The 22055-nt window shown below is 53.0% G+C and overlaps 1 protein-coding gene across 3 annotated transcripts in view; it reads left to right on the top strand.

The window, feature by feature from the left end:
• Positions 1-21787, top strand: part of msantd4 (Myb/SANT-like DNA-binding domain containing 4 with coiled-coils) — a 22691-nt gene extending 904 nt beyond the window's left edge. The window contains exons 1-3 of one of the 3 annotated variants that reach the window (XM_043691825.1): positions 15231-15252; positions 16009-16477; positions 18988-21787. In XM_043691825.1, coding sequence (XP_043547760.1) covers positions 16010-16477; positions 18988-19587 — 1068 coding nt within the window. In that variant the 5' untranslated portion in view covers positions 15231-15252; position 16009 and the 3' untranslated portion in view covers positions 19588-21787. Of the gene's footprint in view, positions 1-15230; positions 15253-15288; positions 15519-16008; positions 16478-18987 lie in introns of those variants that run through there. The other 2 variants (XM_043691824.1, XM_043691822.1) reach the window with 2 other exon arrangements.
• The last annotated feature ends 268 nt before the right edge of the window (positions 21788-22055 follow it).

Genomic DNA, 22055 nt, shown 5'->3' with positions numbered 1-22055 from the left:
GTGTGCCAACTCCCTGCTGAATCCTGGGCAGTGTGCCGCTTTCCTGCTGAATTCTGGGACATGTGCCCTCTCCCTGCTGAATCCCGAGTAGTGTGCCCTCTTCCTGCCGAATCCCAGCAATGTGCCCCCTTCCTGCTGAATCCCGGGCAGTGTGCCCCCTTCCTGTTGAATCCCGGGCAGTGTGCCCCCTTCCTGCTGAATCCCGGGCAGTGTGCCCATTCCTGGATGAGTCCCGGGCAGTGTGCCCATTCCCGGACGAATCCCGGGCAGTGTGCCCATTCCCGGATGAATCCCGGGCAGTGTGCACTCTCCCTGCTGATTCCCGGGCAGTGTGCCCTCTCCCTGCTGTATCCCCGGCGGTCCCCCACTCCCCACTCCCCGCTGAATCCCGGGCAGCGTGCCCATTCCTGGACGAATCCCCGGCAGCGTGCCCATTCCAGGATGAATCCCGGCAATGTGCCCTCTTCCTGCTGAATCCCATGCAGTGTGCCCTCTCCCTGTTGCTTCTTGGGCAGTGTACCATCTATCTGAATCTTAGCAATGTGCTCCCTCCCTACTGAATGCCAGACAGTGTCCGTCCTCCCTTCTGAATCCCAGGCAATGTGCCCTCCTGCTGAATCCCGAACAGCATCCCCTCTCCATGCTAAATCCCGGGCAGTGTTCCTTCTGCCTGCCGAATCCCAGCAATGTGCCCTCTCCCTGCTGAATCCCGAACAGTGTGCCCTCTTCCTGCTGAATCCCAGGCAGTGTTCCATCTGCCTGCTGAATCCCATGTAATGTGCCCTCCCCCTGCTGAATCCTGGGCAGTGTGCCCTCTCCCTATTGAATCCCATGCAGTGCGCACTCTTCCAGCTGAATGCCGTGCAGTGTACCTTCTCGTTGCCAAATCCCGGGCAGTGTGCCCATTCCTGGACGAATCCCGGGCAGTGTGTCCTTTCCCTGCTGAATGCTGGGCAATATGCCCTCTTCCTGCTGAATGCCATCTTCCTGGTGAAACCTGGGCAGCGTACCCTCTTCCTGCTGATTCCCAGCCAGTGTGCCTGTTCCCTGCTGAATCCTGGGCAGTATGTCCACATCTTGCTGAATACCGGGCGCTGCAAACTCTCCCTGCTTTATCCCGGGCAATGTGCCCTCCTGCTGCTGAATCTCCGTCAGTGTGCCCTCTCCTTGCCAAATCCTGGGCAGCGTGCCCATTCCCGGGACGAATCCCGGGCAGTGTGCCCCCTCCCTGCTGAATGCTGGGCAGTGTGCCCCCCTCCTGCTGAATCCCGGCAGTGTGCCAACTCCCTGCTGAATCCTGGGCAGTGTGTCCTCTTCCTGTTTAATCCCGGGCTGTGTGCCTTCTCCCTGCTGAATCCGGACAGTGTGCGCTCCCCGTGCTAAATCCCGGGCTGTGTGCCCTCCCCGTGCTAAATCCCGGGCTGTGTGCCGTGCCCTCTTCCTGCTGAATCCCGGGGAGTGTGCCAACCCCCTGCTGAATCCCGGGTAGTGTGCCCCCTTCCTGCTGATTCCCGGGAAATGTGCCCTCTCGCTGCTGAATCTCCAGCAGTGTACCCTCTCCCTGCCAAATCCCGGGCAGCGTGCCCATTTCCGGGCGAATCTCAGGCACTGTGCCCTCTCCTTGCTGAATCCTGGGCAGAGTGCCCTCTCCCTGCTGAATCCCGGGCAGAGTGCCCCCCGCCCTGCTGAATCCTGGGCAGTGTGCCATTTCCTAGGCGAATTCCGGGCTGCGTGCCCATTCCTGGACGAATCCCGGGCAGTGTGCCCCCTTCCTGCAGAATCCCGACAAGTGTGTCCTATCCCTGCTGAATCCTGGGCAGTGTCCCCTGTCCATGCAGAATCTCCAGAAATGTGCCCTCTCTCTTTTGAATCTCTGGCAGTGTACCCTCTTCCTGCCAAATCCCGGGCAGCGTGCCCATTCCCGGATGAATCTCAGGCACTGTGCCCTCTCCCTGCTGAATTCCGGGAAGTGTGCCCTTTTTACTGCCGTATTCCAGGCATTGTGCCCTCTCCCTGCTGAATCCCAGGCATTGTGCCCATTCCCAAATGAAACCCGGGCATTATGCCCATTCCCGGACAAATCCCGGGCAGTGTGCCCTCTCCCTGCTGAATCCCGGGCAGTGTGCCCTCTCCCTGCTGAATCCCGGGCAGTGTGCCCTCTCCCTGCTCTATCCCGGGCAGTGTGCCCTCTTCCTGGTGGATCCCGGGGAGTGTACCCTCTTCCAGAATCCTGGGGAGTGTGCCCTCTCCCTGCTAAATCCCGGGCAGTGTGCCCTCTCCCTGCTGAATTCCGGGCAGTGTGCCCCCTTCCTGCTGAATCCCGGGCAGTGTGCCCTCTTGATGCTGAATCCCGGGCAGTGTGCCCTCTTCCTGCTGAATCCCGGGCAGTTCGCACTCTTCCAGCTGAATGCCGGGCAGTGTACCCTCTCGCTGCCAAATGCCGGGGAGTGTGCCCATTCCCGGATGAATCCCGGGCAGTGTGCCCTTTCCCTGCTGAATGCTGGGCAATATGCCCTCTTCCTGCTGAATCCCATGCAGTGTGCCATCTTCCTGGTGAAACCTGCAGCGTACCCTCTTCCTGCTGATTCCCAGCCACTGTGCCTGTTCCCTGCTGAATCCCGGGCAGTATGCCCACATCTTGCTGAATGCCGGGCACTGCGCCCTCTCCCTGCTTTATCCCGGGCAATGTGCCCTCCTGCTGCTGAATCTCTGTCAGTATACCCTCTCCTTGCCAAATCCTGGGCAGCGTGCCCATTCCTGGATGAATCCCGGGCAGTGTGCCCCCCTCCTGCTGAATGCTGGGCAGTGTGCCCTCTTCCTGCTTAACCCCGGGCAGTGGGCCCCAACATGCTGAATCCCGGGCTGTGTGCCCTCCCCGTGCTAAATCCCGGGCTGTGTGCCCTCCCCGTGCTGAATCCCGTGCTGTGTGCCCTCCCCGTGCTGAATCCCGTGCTGTGTGCCCTCCCCGTGCTAAGTCCCGGGCTGTGTGCCCTCCCCGTGCTAAGTCCCGGGCTGTGTGCCCTCTTCCTGCTGAATCTCCAGCAGTGTACCCTCTCCCTGCCAAATCCCTGGCAGCGTGCCCATTTCTGGGCAAATCTCAGGCACTGTGCCCTCTCCTTGCTGAATCCCGGGCAGTGTGCCCTCTCCCTGCTGAATCCCGGGCAGTGTGCCATTTCCTAGGCGAATTCCGGACTGCGTGCCCATTCCTGGACGAATCCCGGGCAGTGTGCCCCCTTCCTGCAGAATCCCGACAAGTGTGCCCTATCCCTGCTGAATCCTGGGCAGTGTCCCCTGTCCATGCAGAATCTCGAGAAATGTGCCCTCTCTCTTTTGAATCTCTGGCAGTGTACCCTCTTCCTGCCAAATCCCGGACAGCGTGCCCATTCCCGGATGAATCTCAGGCACTGTGCCCTCTCCCTGCTGAATTCCGGGAAGTGTGCCCTTTTTACTGCCGTATTCCAGGCATTGTGCCCTCTCCCTGCTGAATCCCGGGCATTGTGCCCATTCCCAAATGAAACCCGGGCATTATGCCCATTCCCGGACAAATCCTGGGCAGTGTGCCCTCTCCCTATTGAATCCCATGCAGTGCGCACTCTTCCAGCTGAATGCCGTGCAGTGTACCTTCTCGTTGCCAAATCCCAGGCAGTGTGCCCATTCCTGGACGAATCCCGGGCAGTGTGTCCTTTCCCTGCTGAATGCTGGGCAATATGCCCTCTTCCTGCTGAATGCCATCTTCCTGGTGAAACTTGGGCAGCGTACCCTCTTCCTGCTGATTCCCAGCCAGTGTGCCTGTTCCCTGCTGAATCCTGAGCAGTATGTCCACATCTTGCTGAATACCGGGCGCTGCACCCTCTCCCTGCTTTATCCCGAGCAATGTGCCGTCCAGCTGCTGAATCTCCGTCAGTGTGCCCTCTCCTTGCCAAATCCCGGGCAGCGTGCCCATTCCCGGGACGAATCCCGGGCAGTGTGCCCCCTCCCTGCTGAATGCCGGGCCGTGTGCCCCCCTCCTGCTGAATCCTGGGCAGTGTGTCCTTTTCCTGTTTAATCCCGGGCAGTGTGCCCCCTTCATGCTGAATCCCGGGAAATGTGCCCTCTCGCTGCTGAATCTCCAGCAGTGTACCCTCTCCCTGCCAAATCCCGGGCAGCGTGCCCATTTCCGGGCGAATCTCAGGCACTGTGCCCTCTCCTTGCTGAATCCTGGGCAGAGTGCCCTCTCCCTGCTGAATCCCGGGCAGAGTGCCCCCCGCCCTGCTGAATCCTGGGCAGTGTGCCATTTCCTAGGCGAATTCCGGGCACCGTGCCCATTCCTGGACGAATCCCGGGCAGAGTGCCCCCTTCCTGCAGAATCCCGGCAAGTGTGCCCTATCCCTCCTGAATCCTGGGCAGTGTCCCCTGTCCATGCAGAATCCCGAGAAATGTGCCCTCTCTCTTTTGAATCTCTGGCAGTGTACCCTCTTCCTGCCAAATCCCAGGCAGCGTCCCCATTCCCGGATGAATCTCAGGCACTGTGCCCTCACCCTGCTGAATCCTGGGCAGAGTGCCCTCTCCCTGCTGAATTCCGGGAAGTGTGCCCTTTTTACTGCCGTATTCCAGGCATTGTGCCCTCTCCCTGCTGAATCCCGGGCATTGTGCCCATTCCCAGATGAAACCCGGGCATTATGCCCATTCCCAGACGAATCCCGGGCAGTGTGCCCTCTCCCTGCTGTCTCCCGGGCAGTGTGCCCTCCCTCTTCCTGGTGAATCCCGGGGAGTGTGCCCTCTTCCAGAATCCCGGGGAGTGTGCCAACTCCCTGCTAAATCCCGGGCAGTGCGCCCTCTCCCTGCTGATTCCCGGGTAGTGTGCCCCCTTCCTGCTGAATCCCGGGTAGTGTGCCCCCTTCCTGCTGAATCATGGGGCGTGTGCCCTCTCCCTGCTGAATCCCAGGCAGTGTGCCCTCTTCCTGCTGAATCCCAGGCAGTTCGCACTCTTCCAGCTGAATGCCGGGCAGTGTACCCTCTCGCTGCGAAATGCCGGGGAGTGTGCCCATTCCCGGACGAATCCTGGGCAATGTGCCCTTTCCCTGCTGAATGCTGGGCAATATACCCTCTTCCTGCTGAATGCTGGGCAATATGCCCTCTTCCTGCTGAATCCCATGCAGTGTGCCCTCTTCCTGCTGATTCCCAGCCAGTGTGCCTGTTTCCTGCTGAATCCCGGGCAGTATGCCCACATCTTGCTGAATGCCGGGCACTGCGCCCTCTCCCTGCTTTATCCCGGGCAATGTGCCCTCCTGCTGCTGAATCTCCGTCAGTATACCCTCTCCTTGCCAAATCCTGGGCAGCGTGCCCATTCCCGGATGAATGCTGGGCAGTGTGCCCCCACCCTGCTGAATGCTGGGCAGTGTGCCCCCCTCCTGCTGAATTCCGGCATTGTGCCCCCCTCCTGCTGAATCCTGGGCAGTGTGCCCTCTTCCTGCTTAATCCCGGGCAGTGGGCCCCTACATGCTGAATCCCGGGCTGTGTGCCCTCCCCGTGCTAAATCCCGGGCTGTGTGCCCTCCCCGTGCTAAATCCCGGACTGTGTGCCCTCCCCGTGCTAAATCCCGGGCTGTGTGCCCTCTTCCTGCTGAATCTCGGGCAGTGTTCTCTCTTCCTTCTGAATCCTGGGTAGTGTGCCCCCCTCCCTGCTGAATCCTGGGCATTGTGCCCGTTCCCGAATGAATCCCGGGCATTGTGCCCATTCCCAGACGAATCCCGGGCAATGTGCCCTCTTCCTGCTGAATCTGGGGAGTGTGCCCTCTTCCTGAATCTCGGGGAGTGTGCCAACTCCCTGCTGAATCTCAGGCTGAGTACCCTCTCCCTGCCAAATCCCAGGCAGCGTGCCCATTCCTGGACGAATCTCAGGCACTGTGCCCTCTCCCTGCTGAATCCCGGGCACTGTGCCCACTTCATGTTGATTCCGGGCAATGTGCCCCCTTCCTCTCTGAATCCCGGGCAGTGTGTCCCCTTCCTGCCGAATCCCGGGCAGTGTTCCCTTTCCCTTCTGAATCCTGGGTAGTGTGCCCCCCTCCCTGCTGAATCCCGAGCATTGTGGCCATTCCCGAATGAATCCCGGGCATTGTGCCCATTCCCGGACGAATCCCGGGCATTGTGCCCATTCCCGGACGAATCCCGGGCAGTGTGCCCTGTCCCTGCTGAATCCCAGGCAGTGTGCCCTCTCACTGCTGAATCCCGGGCAATGTTCCCTCTCCCTGCTGAATCCTGGGCAGTGTGCCCTCTCCCTGCTTTATCCCGGGCAGTGTGCCCCTTTCCTGCTGAATCCTGGGAATGTGCCTTCTCGCTGCTGAATCTCCAGCAGTGTACCCTCTCCCTGCCAAATCCCGGGCAGCGTGCCCATTCCCAGAAGAATCTCAGGCACTGTGCCCTCTCCCTGCTGAATCCCGAGTAGTGTGCCCTCTTCCTGCCGAATCCCAGCAATGTGCCCTCTTGCTGCTGAATTCTGGCATGGTGATTCCCGGGCAGTGTGCCCCATTCCTGCTGAATCCCGGGCATTGTGCCCATTCCCGGATGAGTCCCGGGCATTGTGCCCATTCCCGGATGAATCCCAGGCAGTGTGCTCTCTCCCTGCTGTATCCCCAGCAGTCCGCCCCTCCCCCCTCCCTGCTGAATCCCGGGCAGCGTGCCCATTCCTGGACGAATCCCCGGCAGTGTGCCCATTCCAGGATGAACCCCGGGCAGTGTGCCCTCTCCCTGCTAAATCCTGTGCAGTGTGCCCACTTCCTGGCCGAATCTTGGGCATTGTGCCCCCTTCCTGCAGAGTCCCGAGAAATGTGCCCTCTCGCTTTTGAATCTCTGACAGTATACCCTCTTCCTGCCAAATCCTGGACAGTGTGCCCTCTCCCTGCTGAATCCCGGGTAGTGTGCCCTTTTTACTGCTGAATCCCAGGCAATGTGCCCCCTGCCCTGCTGAATCCCGGGCAGTGTGCCCCCTGCCCTGCTGAATCCCGGGCATTGTGCCCATTCCCGGATGAATCCCAGGCATTGTGCCCATTCCCGGATGAATCCCGGGCAGTGTGCCCTCTCCCTGCTGAATCTGGGGCAGTGTGCCCTCTTCCTGCGGAATCCCAGGCAGTCTGCTCTCTTCCTGAATCCCGGGCAGTGTGCCCTCTTCCTGCTGAATCCCAGGCAGTGTGCCCTCTCCCTGCTTTATCCTGGGCAGTGTGCCCTCTTCCTGGTGATTCCCGGGAGTGTGGCCTCTTCCTGAATCCCGGAAGTGTGCCAACTCCCTGCTGAATCCCGGACAGTGTGCCCCTTTCCTGCTGAATCCTGGGAAATTTGCCCTCTCGCTGCTGAATCTCCAGCAGTGTACCCTCTCCCTGCCAAATCCCGGGCAGCGTGCCCATTCCCAGAAGAATCTCAGGCAGTGTGCCCTCTCCCTGCTGAATCCCGAGTAGTGTGCCCTCTTCCTGCCGAATCCCAGCAATGTGCCCTCTTGCTGCTGAATTCTGGCAGTGTGCCCACTTAATGGTGATTCCCGGGCAGTGTGCCCCCTTCTTGCTGAATCCCGGGCATTGTGCCCATTCCCGGATGAGTCCCGGGCAGTGTGCCCATTCCCGGACGAATCCCGGACAGTGTGCCCATTCCCGGATGAGTCCCGGGCAGTGTGCCCATTCCCGGATGAATCCCGGACAGTGTGCCCATTCCCGGATGAATCCCGGGCAGTGTGCCCTCTCCCTGCTGATTCCCAGGCAGTGTGCCCTCTCCCTGCTGTATCCCCGGCGTTTCCCCCCCTCCCCCCTCCCCCCTCCCCGCTGAATCCCGGGCAGCGTGCCCATTCCTGGACGAATCCCCGGCAGCATGCCCATTCCAGGATGAACCCCGGGCAGTGTGCCCTCTCCCTGCTGAATCCCATGCAGTGTGCCCACTTCCTGCCGAATCCCAGGCAGTGTGCCATCTCCGAGGTGAATCCCAGGCAGTGTGCCCACTTCCTGCTGAATCCCAGGCAGTGTGCCATCTCCAAGGTGAATCCCAGGCAGTGTGCCCTCTTCCTGCCGAATCTTGGGCAGTGTGCCCCCTTCCTGCAGAAACCCGAGGAATGTGCCCTCTTGCTGCTGAATTGCGGGTAGTGGGTCCTCTTTCTGCTGAAACTGGGGCAGTGTGCCCTCTCCCTGCTGAATCCCAGGCAGTGTACCCTCTTTCTGAATCCTAGCTATGTGCTCCCTCCCTACTGAATCCCGGGCAGTGTGTCCCCCTGCTGAATCCCGAGCAGCATCCCCTCTCCCTGCTAAATCCCGTGAAATGTGTCCTCTCCCTGCCAAATCCCGCGCAGTGTGCCCTCTCCTGCTGAATTCCAGGCAGTGTACCCTCTTTCTGAATCCTAGCAATGTGCTCCCTCCCTACTGAATGCCAGGTAGTGTCCCCCCTCCCTACTGAATCCCGGGCAGTGTGTCCCTAGCAATGTGCTCCCTCCCTACTGAATGCCAGGTAGTGTCCCCCCTCCCTACTGAATCCCGGGCAGTGTGTCCTCCTGCTGAATCCCGAGCAGCATCCCCTCTCCCTGCTAAATCCCGGGAAATGTGCCCTCTCCCTGCCAAATCCCGCGCAGTGTGCCCTCTCCCTGCCGAATCCCAGGCAGTGTGCCATCTTCCAGGTGAATTCCGGGCAGTGTGCCCTCTTCCTGCTGAATTCCGGGCAGTGTGCCCTCTTCCTGCTCAATTCCAGGCAGTGTGCCCTCTTCCTGCTGAATCCTGGGCAGTGTGCCCTCTTCCTGCTGTATCCCGGGCAGTGTGCCCTCTCCCTGCGTGCCCATTCTCGGATGAATCCCAGGCAGCGTGCCTCCTTCCTGCTGTATCCCAGGGAATAATGTGCCCTCTTCCTGCTGTATCCAGGGCAGTGTGCCCTCTTCTACTGAATACCGGGCTGCGTGCCCATTCCCAGACATATCCCAGGCAGTGTGCACTCTCCCGGCTGAATCCCTGGCAGTGTGCTATCTTCCTGCTGAATCCCAGGAAGTTTCCCGGAGCAGCATCCCCTCTCCCTGCTAAATCCCGGGAAATGTGCCCTCTCCCTGCCAAATTCCGCGCAGTGTGCCCTCTCCCTGCCGAATCCCAGGCAGTGTGCCATCTTCCAGGTGAATTCCGGGCAGTGTCCCAGGATTCTCCCTGCTGAATCCCAACAATGTTGCCTCTTCCTGCCTATTCCCGGACAGTGTGTCTGTTCCCTGCTGAATCCCGGGCAGTATGCCCTCTTCCTGCCGAATCCCAGCAATGTGCCCTCTCTCTGCTGAATCAGCGCAGTGTGTCCCCTTCCTGCTGAATCCCATGTAGTGTGCCCTCTCCCTCCTGAATCCTGGGCAGTGTGCCCTCTTCCTGCCAAATCCCAGGCAGTGTGCCCTCTTCCTGCCAAATCTCAGACCACATGCCCTCTCCCTGCTGAATCCCGGGCACTGTGCCCACTTCATGTTGATTCCGGGCAATGTGCCCCCTGCCCTGCTGAATCCCGGGCATTGTGCCCATTCCCGGATGAATCCCAGGCATTGTGCCTATTCCCGGACGCATCCCGGGCAGTGTGCCCTCTCCCTGCTGAATCCCGGGCAGTGTGCCCTCTCCCTGCTGAATCCTGGGCAGTGTGCCCTCTTCCTGGTGAATCCCAGGGAGTGTGCCCTCTTCCTGAATCCCGGGCAGTGTGCCCTCTCCCTGCTTTATCCTGGGCAGTGTGCCCTCTTCCTGGTGATTCCCGGGCAGTGTTCCCTCTCCTTTCTGAATCCCGGGCAGTTTGCCCCCCGCCCTGCTGAATCCCGGCAGCGTGCCATTTCCTGGATGACATCCGGGCTGCGTGCCCATTCTTGGACGAATCCCAGGCATTGTGCCCTTTCCCTGCTGAATCCCGGGTAGTGTGCCCTTTTTACTGCTGAATCCCGGGCAATGTGCCCCCTGCCCTGCTGAATCCCGGGCATTGTGCCCATTCCCGGATGAATCCCAGGCATTGTGCCTATTCCCGGACGCATCCCGGGCAGTGTGCCCTCTCCCTGCTGAATCCCGGGCAGTGTGCCCTCTCCCTGCTGAATCCGGGGCAGTGTGCCCTCTTCCTGGTGAATCCCAGGGAGTGTGCCCTCTTCCTGAATCCCGGGCAGTGTGCCCTCTCCCTGCTTTATCCTGGGCAGTGTGCCCTCTTCCTGGTGATTCCCGGGAGTGTGCCCTCTTCCTGAATCCCGGAAGTGTGCCAACTCCCTGCTGAATCCCGGGCAGTGTGCCCCTTTCCTGCTGAATCCTGGGAAATGTGCCCTCTCGCTACTGAATCTCCAGCAGTGTACCCTCTCCCTGCCAAATCCCGGGCAGCGTGCCCATTCCCAGAAGAATCCCCGGCAGCGTGCCCATTCCAGGATGAACCCCGGGCAGTGTCCCCTCTCCCTGCTAAATCCTGTGCAGTGTGCCCACTTCCTGCTGAATCCTGTGCAGTGTGCCCACTTCCTGCTGGAGATTCAGCAGTGTGCCCTCTTTCTGCCGAATCTTGGGCATTGTGCCCACTTCCTGCTGAAACCTGAGGAATGTGCCCTCTTGCTGCTGAATTCCGGGTAGTGGATCCTCTTCCTGCTGAAACTGGGGCAGTGTGCCCACTTCCTGCTGAAACTGGGGCAGTGTTCCCTCTCCCTGCTGAATCCCAGGCAGTGTACCCTCTTTCTGAATCCTAGCAATGTGATCCCTCCCTACTGAATGCCAGGCAGTGTCCCCCCTCCCTACTGAATCCCGGGCAGTGTGTCCTCCTGCTGAATCCCGAACAGCATCCCCTCTCCCTGCTAAATCCCGGTAAATGTGCCCTCTCGCTGCTGAATCTCCAGCAGTGTGCCCTCTCCCTGCTGAATCCCGAACAGTGTCCCCCCTCTCTGCTAAATCCTGGGAAATGTGCCCTCTCCCTGCCAAATCCCGCGCAGTGTGCCCTCTCCCTGCTGAATCCCGGGCACTGTGCCCACTTCATGTTGATTCCGGGCAATGTGCCCCCTTCCTCTCTGAATCCCGTGCAGTGTGTCCCCTTCCTGCCGAATCCCGGGCAGTGTGCCCTCTTCCTGCTGAATCCTGGGCAGTGTTCCCTCTCCTTTCTGAATCCCGGGCAGTGTGCCCCCCGCCCTGCCGAATCCCGGCAGCGTGCCATTTCCTGGATGAATTCCGGGCAGCGTGCCCATTCTTGGACGAATCCCAGGCAGTGTGCCCTCTCGCTGCTGAATCCCGGGCAGTGTGCCCCCTTCCTGCAGAATCCCGAGAAATGTGCCCTCTTGCTTTTGAATCTCTGACAGTGTACCCTCTTCCTGCCAAATCCCGGACAGTGTGCCCTTTCCCTGCTGAATCCCGGGTAGTGTGCCCTTTTTACTGCTGAATCCCAGGCAATGTGCCCTCTCTCTGCTGAATCCTGGGCAGTGTGCCCCCTGCCCTGCTGAATCCCGGGCATTGTGCTCATTCCCGGATGAATCCCAAGCATTGTGCCTATTCCCGGACGCATCCCGGGCAGTGTGCCCTCTCCCTGCTGAATCCCGGGCAATGTGCCCTCTCCCGGATGAATCCTGGGCAGTGTGCCCTCTTCCTGGTGAATCCCAGGGTGTGTGCCCTCTTCCTGAATCCCGGGCAGTGTGCCCTCTTCCTGCTGAATCCCAGGCAGTGTGCCCTCTCCCTGCTTTATCCTGGGCAGTGTGCCCTCTTCCTGGTGATTCCCGGGAGTGTACCCTCTTCCTGAATCCCGGAAGTGTGCCAACTCCCTGCTGAATCCCGGACAGTGTGCCCCTTTCCTGCTGAATCCTGGGAAATGTGCCCTCTCGCTGCTGAATCTCCAGCAGTGTACCCTCTCCCTGCCAAATCCTGGGCAGCGTGCCCATTCCCAGAAGAATCTCAGGCAGTGTGCCCTCTCCCTGCTGAATCCCGAGTAGTGTGCCCTCTTCCTGCCGAATCCCAGCAATGTGCCCTCTTGCTGCTGAATTCTGGCAGTGTGCCCACTTCATGGTGATTCCCGGGCAGTGTGCCCCCTTCCTGCTGAATCCCGGGCATTGTGCCCATTCCCGGATGAGTCCCGAGCATTGTGCCCATTCCCGGACGAATCCCGGGCAGTGTGCCCATTCCCGGATGAATCCCGGGCAGTGTGCCCTCTCCCTGCTGATTCCCAGGCAGTGTGCCCTCTCCCTGCTGTATCCCCGGCGGTCCCCCCCTCCCCGCTGAATCCCGGGCAGCATGCCCATTCCTGGATGAATCCCCGGCAGCGTGCCCATTCCAGGATGAACCCCGGGCAGTGTGCCCTCTCCCTGCTGAATCCCATGCAGTGCCCACTTCCTGCCGAATCCCAGGCAGTGTGCCATCTCCGAGGTGAATCCCAGGCAGTGTGCCCACTTCCTGCTGAATCCCAGGCAGTGTGCCATCTCCAAGGTGAATCCCAGGCAGTGTGCCCTCTTCCTGCCGAATCTTGGGCAGTGTGCCCCCTTCCTGCAGAAACCCGAGGAATGTGCCCTCTTGCTGCTGAATTCCGGGTAGTGCGCCCTCTCCCTGCTGAATCCTGGGCACTGTGCCCACTTCATGTTGATTCCGGGCAATGTGCCCCCTTCCTCTCTGAATCCCGGGCAGTGTGCCCTCTTCCTGCCGAATCCCGGGCAGTGTGCCCTCTTCCTGCTGAATCCCGGGCAGTGTTCCCTCTCCTTTCTGAATCCCGGGCAGTGTGCCCCCCGCCCTGCTGAATCCCGGGCAGCGTGACATTTCCTGGATGAATTCCGGGCTGCGTGACCAATCCTGGACGAATTCCGGGCAGTGTGCCCTCTCGCTGCTGAATCCCGGGCAGTGTGCCTCCTTCCTGCAGAATCCCGAGAAATGTGCCCTCTCGCTTTTGAATCTCTGACAGTATACCCTCTTCCTGCCAAATCCCGGACAGTGTGCCCTCTCCCTGCTGAATCCCGGGTAGTGTGGCCTTTTTAATGCTGAATCCCAGGCAATGTGCCCTCTCCCTGCTGAATCCCGGGCAGTGTGCCCCCTGCCCTGCTGAATCTCGGGCATTGTGCCCATTCCCGGATGAATCCCAGGCAGTGTGCCCATTCCCGGATGAATCCCAGGCAGTGTGCCATCTCCCTGCTGAATCCCGGGCAGTATGCCCTCTCCCTGCTGAATCCTGGGCAGTGTGTCCTCTTCCTGGTGAATCCCAGGGAGTGTGCCCTCTTCCTGAATCCCGGGCAGTGTGCCCTCTTCCTGCTGAATCCCAGGCAGTGTGCCCTCTCCCTGCTTTATCCTGGGCAGTGTGCCCTCTTCCTGGTGATTCCCGGAATTTTGCCCTCTTCCTGAATTCCGGAAGTGTGCCAACTCCCTGCTGAATCCTGGACAGTGTGCCCCTTTCCTGCTGAATCCTGGGAAATGTGCCCTCTCGCTGCTGAATCTCCAGCAGTGTACCCTCTCCCTGCCAAATCCCGGGCAGCGTGCCCATTCCCAGAAGAATCTCAGGCAGTGTGCCCTCTCCCTGCTGAATCCCGAGTAGTGTGCCCTCTTCCTGCCGAATCCCAGCAATGTGCCCTCTTGCTGCTGAATTCTGGCAGTGTGCCCACTTAATGGTGATTCCCAGGCAGTGTGCCCCCTTCCTGCTGAATCCCGGGCAGTGTGCCCCCTTCCTGCTGAATCCCGGGCATTGTGCCCATTCCCAGATGAGTCCCGGGCAGTGTGCCCATTCCCGGATGAATCCCGGACAGTGTGCCCATTCCCGGATGAATCCCGGGCAGTGTGCCCTCTCCCTGCTGATTCCCAGGCAGTGTGCCCTCTCCCTGCTGTATCCCCGGCGGTCCCCCCCTTCCCCCTCCCCGCTGAATCCCGGGCAGCGTGCCCATTCCTGGACGAATCCCCGGCAGCGTGCCCATTCCTGGACGAACCCCGGCAGTGTGCCCTCTCCCTGCTGAATCCCATGCAGTGTGCCCACTTCCTGCCGAATCCCAGGCAATATGCCATCTCCGAGGTGAATCCCAGGCAGTGTGCCCACTTCCTGCTGAATCCCAGGAAGTGTGCCATCTCCAAGGTGAATCCCAGGCAGTGTGCCCTCTTCCTGCCGAATCTTGGGCAGTGTGCCCCCTTCCTGCAGAAACCCGAGGAATGTGCCCTCTTGCTGCTGAATTCCGGGTAGTGGGTCCTCTTCCTGCTGAAACTGGGGCAGTGTGCCCACTTCCTGCCGAATCTAGGGCAATGTGCCCTCTCCTGCCGAATCCCAGGCAGTGTACCCTCTTTCTGAATCCTAGCAATGTGATCCCTCCCTACTGAATGCCAGGTAGTGTCCCCCCTCCCTACTGAATCCCGGGCAGTGTGTCCTCCTGCTGAATCCCGAGCAGCATCCCCTCTCCCTGCTAAATCCCGGGGAATGTGCCCTCTCCCTCCTGAATCCTGGGCAGTGTGCCCTCTTCCTGCCAAATCCCAGCAGTGTGCCCTCTTCCTGCCAAATCTCAGACCGCATACCCTCTCCCTCCTGAATCCCGGGCAGTGTGCCCTCTTCCTGCCATATCCTGGGCTGTGTGCCCTCTCCCTGCTGAATTCTGGGCAGTGTGCCCTCTTCCTGATAAATGCCAGGCAGTGTGTCCTCTCTGTGCCAAATCTCTGGCAGTGTGCCCCTCTTCCTGCTGAATCCCGAACAATGCTCCCTCTCCCTGCTGCATCCTGGACAGTGTGCCATCTTCCTGCTGAATCCCATCAGTCTGCCCTCTCGCCGCTGAATTGCGGCCGTACGCCCTTTTCCTGCTGAATCCCGGGCAGTGTGCCCTCTTTCTGCTGCTGAAGTCCAGTAGTGTGCCCTCTCCCTGCTTTTTCCCAGGGATTGTGCCCTCTCCCTGCTGAATCCTGGGTAATGCACCCTTTTCCTGCTGAGTCCCGGGCAGTGTGCCCTCTTGCTGCTGAATCCCGTCAGTGTTCCCTCTTCCTGCTGAATCCTGGGTAGTGTGCCCATTCTTTGTTGATTCCCAGGCGGTGTGCCCATTCCCTGTTAATTTATGGGCAGTGTGCTCTCTCCCTGCTGTGTCCTGTTAATACTCCCAATGCCTGTTGAATCCCGGCAGTATGCCTTCTTCCTGCTGAATTCCAACAATGTTCCTATTCCCTGCTGAATCCCGCCAGTTTTCCCATTTCCTGCTGAATCCAGGCAGTGTGCCCTCTCCATGACTTGTATGAGACATCCCTAAGCCTGATATGTTGGCGAAGAGAATCTGCAAAATGTCACCTTTGTACTTGAGGGTGGACTTTTACTCCATGGTTTTAGACAAAGAACTCAACATACGACTGGAAATTTAGTATTAACATAATCAAGCAGCTTAATGCTTTCAAAAAGCACAGCCTTCAAAATCTTTATTTTTACCCATGAGACAAAAACACGGGGAAGATAATAGCTGAATGAATGTTTTGTGCAATGGTAGAACAGCAACAGGAAGAGATACGAAGCAGTGCTAACTCTGGGGAGTGTGCGTGCAGGATCATTAAGATAGGCCGGGGAAAACTCATGGAATACTTGAAAAAAATGTGTTGGAGGATCAGGGACTTGGAGAGGGCCTTAATGCAGGTGAGCGCATGGCCAGTGATGGTTTTGGAGGGGTTGATGCACAGAAGTGAATGGTGGGGGGATATGCAGAAGTCACACAGCAATAGTCTCAGATAGACTGTTTGGACCAGTTTTCAATTTCCTGTCCTTTATTATAAAAATGTATTGGAGAAGTAAATTGGGATGCAAAACATAGATTCGGTTCTGGAAATAAGCTCAGGTTCAGGTTCAGATGACCTATTTATCCACTTCCTGGCTCTGTTTGAGATGACACCCAGAGAAGTTGATGCTTTCCTAGCTCAAGACACAGGATTGCAGCAGGGAGCTGGAAAAATCTTACTCCTGTCTATGGTTCTGAAACGTTGGTTAGCATTTAGCACAATTTGTTACCAAGTCTATAAGATTTTTTCCCTTCTACAACTCTCCTTGTCCTATATATGGAGATTTAACAATTTAAATAAAAATTAATATCTGTGATAAAATCATGTATTTTTAAAAATATGTTTTTCAGAATGAAACAGTTCAAGCGAAAGAGGAAAAGCAATTTTACGATGAAAGAAACTGAAACCTTGTTGAAGGAAGTGGAGGACAGAAGAGATATAATTTATACCCAACAGCATGATGCAATAACCAATGAGTTAAAATGGATGGCTTGGAAGGAGATAGCAGAAAAAGTCAGTGCTGCAAGTGGTGGTGAACAGCGCACTGCATATGAGGTGAAGAAGAAATACACTGACTTAAAGTGCTACTTGAAGAAAAGAGGGGAATGTTTGGATAGGATGGAAGCCATGATGACTGACTGTAGTCCCACTTCAATACACGGTTTTAATCACAGTGCCATCAATGGTGAAACATCCTGTAAGTTTGATGATTCATTCTTGATTGATGAACCCAGTAGACCTCTTTGTGTAGTTAAAGTGGAAGATGGTGATGATCACGTGGAAGAAGAGGAGGAAGAACTGGGACTGCAACATACAGAGGTTTGCTCTCATTAACTTTTTGAGAATGATCTAAGAGGGCAGGTGAAGATGGTTAGTTTTCTAGCAAATATGCACCCTCTTCAGTATTTTTGAGAAGAATCATTTGTAGTAAGTTGAATGATACAAAGATATGATTGTAATTCATATTGCATTAATTAATGAGCATGGAAGTCAGACTTCAGTCCTGAGCTCACTGTATTTCCCAGCAGGATGGAAATGTGTCAGTGTTGACCAGCAAGTCATAAACTTAGACGTTGCCTCTTTCAGTTATATATTCCTAGCATTCTTGCACATTTGATGAATTTTCTATAGGCCTTTAAAAAGATCTATCACCTGTGGAGAGGAAACCTCCCAATCAGCGATCTTCACCTTAGCTTTACAATTGGAATCACTTGTAATAAATATTTGCATATGTTGAGAGCAAATGGGTGTGTAGCCAATGAAGGAGGTATTAGGAGGACTAACTAACATTTTAACCTGTAAATAGATTTTCAACAGCTTGATAAAAGAAGGATGGAAGATTTAGGGAGGTAGTTCTATAATATGTCCAAATACTGGTTGCATAAACTTGGTGTTTACTCCCTTTAGTTTTTGAGATTGAGGGGTAATCTAAATGAGCTACTTAAAGTAATAAAATTATTCAAAATGGTAGATACTATTTCCCTGCTGGAAAATCCAGAACAAAAGGAATACAATCTTAACCTAGATTTAGGCCATTTAGTGGATGTCTGGAATTTACCCTCCCTGTAGGAAGTGGATGTCTGCGTCAATTAAAACTTTGATGGCTGAAAAGCACCAGATTTTTATTGATAATATCCAGGATTGTGAAACAAAGGAGCCAAATGTAGTTGTGACACAGATCAAACATGATCTAATAACAATGGAATAGACTTGAGGGACTGAATGGCCTAGTACTGGCCTATGTTCCTAAATACATAGAATCAATGCATAAAAAAAAATTAGAGCTAGAGAAATTAGTTAAGGCAGCAGCGCTGAATTAGTGGAAATGACAGACATAGGTCAAGGAAGATTTTCACTGTGAGGATAACATTTTTTAATTGTGTACATTGGGGTAATAGCACCCAATATATGTGAGTATGAAATGGACTTTGTACTTGCAGTACCTAAACTTTGGATGAACAATTAATATATCAGTTTATTAGTCTGAGACTATTAGCTACAGGAGAGGACCCAACCTGCTCTTTACAACAAATATTCAGCAGGCCTGGCAGCATGTGTGGAAACAGAAACAAAGTTAATGCTTTGTGTCTAAAAATACATTTAGTTTTTATTTGAGATACCCCGTGTGTGTGGTAATTTGTCTTTATTTGTCTGCCCCTTACAAAATTTAATTGCAAACTAGCTGCAAAGAGGGGATATATTGATCTCTTCTCCAAATACAAAGCATGTGCGATCAATAAAGCTTTAAACAATGTCAAATGTCAATGTGAGATTTTTATAGTTTGCAATCAATTCTAAATGTTGTTTATTTATTATGACGAGAAGTCAAAATCAATGCTTGTTTATTTGAGGAAACCAGATAGAACTTGTGGTAACATTATGCCATTATTCAAGTTGGGGAAAATTTGAAATAAAAAGTTGTGATTCAGATTATCTTATTCACAGAATCTGTACTTACAGTCATAGAAATGTATAGGACAAAAACAGAGCCTTCAGTCCAATGCATCCATGCCAACCAGATATCCTAAATGGGCGGGCTTTTGGCTTATATCCCTCTCAACCCTTCTTATTTGTGGTCCCATCCAGATGCTTTTTAAATGTTGTAATTGTATCAGTCTGTACCACCTCCTCTGGCAGCTTGTTCCATGCATGCACCACCCTCTGTGTAATAAGTTACCCCATAATTCCCTTTTAAATCTTTCCCTCTAACCTTTAACCTATGCCCTCTTGTTTTGGTCTCTCCTCCCCTGGGCAAAAGACTTTAAATATTCACTCTATCCATGCCTCTCATGATTTTATAAGCCTCTATAAGGTCACCCCTCAGCCTCCGAAGCTCCAGGGAAAATAGCCCCAGCCTGTTGAGCCTCTCCCTTCAGCTCAAACCCTCCAACCATGGCAATATCCTTGTAAATCTTTTCTGAACTCTTTCAAGTTTCACAATGTCGCATTGCAGAGATACCTTTTCAAGAAGGAAGGAGGCAACTAAGGTAAACATGTCCATTTATATCTCTCTTACCTTTGCTGTAAAAACGCTTGCACCGAAGAGATGGATAGTAAAGAGCTGCTTTCCTATATTCAGTACGATGATTTATTTAGGAACTTAAAAATTTATAAATCGATATGCAACAAAGTAAACTATGCATTTAAGGTATCAATCAGAAAAAGCTTTGCTGCCTTTTGGAAATGTCTCACAAATATTCATTCCTTAATTTTCACAGTGATACACATGCTTTTTACACTTTCACAGCCCAGTCTTGGAATGTGCAATGTTTGACTCTCTGCAATGACATGGGAACTTGTTAGCATATTTGTTTTTTTTGTTTCAACAGTTTAGAAATCTGGCAGAAGAACCCAATGCATTCACAAGCCCATTTTCTACTGTTAGACCACGAGAAGTAGTTGACAATTATTCAGAGGCAGAAGGATGTTCTTCAAGCTCTGATCAACCTGCAGTGAAGAACTGCAGTTCACGTGCACTCTTCTTTGTGGAGAAACAGCGTTTAGAGTTGGAGAAACAACGTGTAGCCCTTGAATCTGAAAGACTACAGGTGGAAAAAGAGCGCTTGCTTATTGAAAAAGAAAAGCTGCGTTACTTGGACATTGAAAATGAGCGCCTGCAGCTGGAGAAAGAGCGCTTGCAGCTGGAGAGAGAACGCTTGCACATCAAGAGAGAGAAATTGAAGCTATTGACCTTGCAGGTCCGAAAGTTATCACCAGAGAAGGAACTTGACTTATTGACTGAAAAAACAAACTTAACGTCAGTGGATATTGAAGCAGAAAAGTTGAAATTGGAAAAAGAGCGTTTGCATTTGAAGAAGGAAAGACTGCAGTTCTTAAATATTGAGTCTGAAAAGCTGCAGATAGAGAAAGAACGACTGCAACTTGAAAGAGAACGGTTGCAGTTACAAAAAGATTGCCAAAAACAATGATACCATTTAATGAATCATATCTTATTTTTAAAACTCAGACTAATCTAAACTATGTTGTCCTTTGAAAATTTATCAGACATTATTACTTTCCCACAATGTATGAATGCAACTTATATTTTTTATCCGTGCAAATACCAAGTTTTCTCAGATTTGGTTGCAAATTTTACCTTGAGCTTTTGTCAACTTTGCAGACATACAGACATCTCACTTCTAATATTAGACTTTCCCTTTGAAATTCAAATTATTTAAAGTAAGTCTGCTGTGCAAGATAAAAGATGTTAATTTTGATGGTGTTTAGATTGAACTGTTACAAGAATTTGTGTTTAATGAAAAGACTTGTTTTAGCCATAAGAACAGTATTTTCTAATAACTAATCTGTCAAAGATTCTGCTGAGGTAAAAAGAAATTGGCTTAACATTAACAATTGTATTAAAAGTGGTTTATTTTCCTTTTTTAGTTCTCTGCCCAAAAGCAGGTCTGACTCGCATGCTGCAAGCGCCATCATGGTTAGAGCATGGAAGCATCCATCCCAGAGGAACTGAGGATCAAATACTGTTTAGTTGGCACCAATCTGATCCACACTGTCCATTAGTCATTTGAGCCATCCAGCCGCCAAAGATTTTAAGTTGCTGCGGCATTACGCACTTTTACCTGCATAGCGTAGTCCGGAGCCATTAATAGTGATCCTGGAAGCTCCAAATTTCTTTCCATCGCCTGCTTGGCCACAAATCTCACCCACTCAGCACATTGGTAAATGCTGGAAAACTTTTACAGGTTGATACTAAAATCTGGCTGTATTATGAATGCACCTTCTTTGGCCATGAACTCCTGGATGAGACTCCTGGCTCAAAGATAGGGTGCCACTCACTGCACCACAGAACTCCTTGCAAGTTGATTGTACACTAATAATTTGCAAGTTGTGCAATAATCTTTTTGATAATAATTTTCAGGTTAAAACTCTCAATAATCCTTTTATCGTACCATTGGTGCATCCAGGTTTTGAGCTAATGCCTGAAACTTCACCTAGGAGTTATTGACTGTATGATTCCTAGTAGCCTATAAGGTTCTGTACTGTTAACATATATAAAAAAAACTTTGATCATACTTATTACTTTGCAAATAACACTTTTACTGAAGAAGTGACTACTTTTACAAAGATTTCTATCTGATCAGCACTAATTACATTCAAGCCTTGAACACAGAAATGAAAAGGGATTGTAATAGCCCAGTGTATTAGCTGGTTCTTGTCACTAGGGTGCAACAGCAGCAATGAAAGAAACAGAAAATCCAATTGAGATTGAACATTTTTATTTTGAATGCCCGGTGTTGCAAAATCCAATAGTAGCCTTTTTACACTTTTTTTTTACAACTGTGATTGACAAGCAATTTTAAGCTGTTTAATGAAAAATGTCTGAATAATCATTGAGTTAATTTGTTGAGTATTTGAACAATATACTTAAAAGACTACAGTTTGCTGATTTCACATGAGAAACCACAAGGAAACTACAAATGCTTCAGTTCCTGTGGATCAGGGAGAGAAGATTAGGCTGGAGTTTGTACTCTGACTACTCTCTAGTCCCTTCCATTGGAAAGCATGTTTTATTTTATACAACCGCCATGTCAGAACTAACATACACAACCTCTACCTCTAGCTTTGATGGTTAATTTTGTTTACATTTAACTTTTAGCTGAAAAGAATTTGTGTCTAGATATTAGTTTGCAGTACTACGATGATCTCACTTCAGTAACCAAGTACTCCTTTGTTAGTGTGCAGTAAATTTTAATGCAGTATATTTGCACAATATAAAAGTAGAAGATTGGGTGAAATGTGGATATCATTTGAAAAATTACACTGCGCTCTTGGTAAATTGAGGGCTGATTACTAGCAAGTTCCTTCGGTTATATTTCACCTGTATACATTTCAATCTGCTACACTATTCAGCTTTTGAACGTAATGGGAAGAAACTTCTTGATTTAGTATTTTCAAGTACTGGACTAAGTACAGTAAATAGCTACTGGTTATTTACTGATTAATTTACTGATTTTTCTGTAACCACTTGGGTAGGGTTTTCAGCTAGGATGTATACTTGGTGAAGATAAAGTCTACACCTTACAGATCATCATAGGTGAATCATAGAATCCCTACAGTGTGGAAACAAGTCATTTGGCCCAACAAGTCCACACCGATCCTCCGAAGAGTATCCCATATAGACCCATTCCCCTGTACCTATTACTCTACATTTCCCCTGACTAATGTACCTAGCCCACACATCCCTGAACACTCGGCAATTTAGCATGGCCAATTCACCTAACCAGCACATCTTTGGACTGTGGGATGAAACCAGAGCACCTGGAGGAAACCCATGTAGACACTGGGAGAATGTGCAAACTCCATGTAGACAGATTCCCGAGGCTTGAATCAAACCCATGTCCCTGGCGCTGTGAGGCAGCAGTGCTAACCACTGAGC

This window comes from Chiloscyllium plagiosum, chromosome 6 (assembly GCF_004010195.1).
Source record: "Chiloscyllium plagiosum isolate BGI_BamShark_2017 chromosome 6, ASM401019v2, whole genome shotgun sequence".
Taxonomy (NCBI): domain Eukaryota; kingdom Metazoa; phylum Chordata; class Chondrichthyes; order Orectolobiformes; family Hemiscylliidae; genus Chiloscyllium; species Chiloscyllium plagiosum.
Note: the sequence above shows the minus strand (reverse complement) of the source record. Positions and strands in the feature narration are given on the sequence as shown.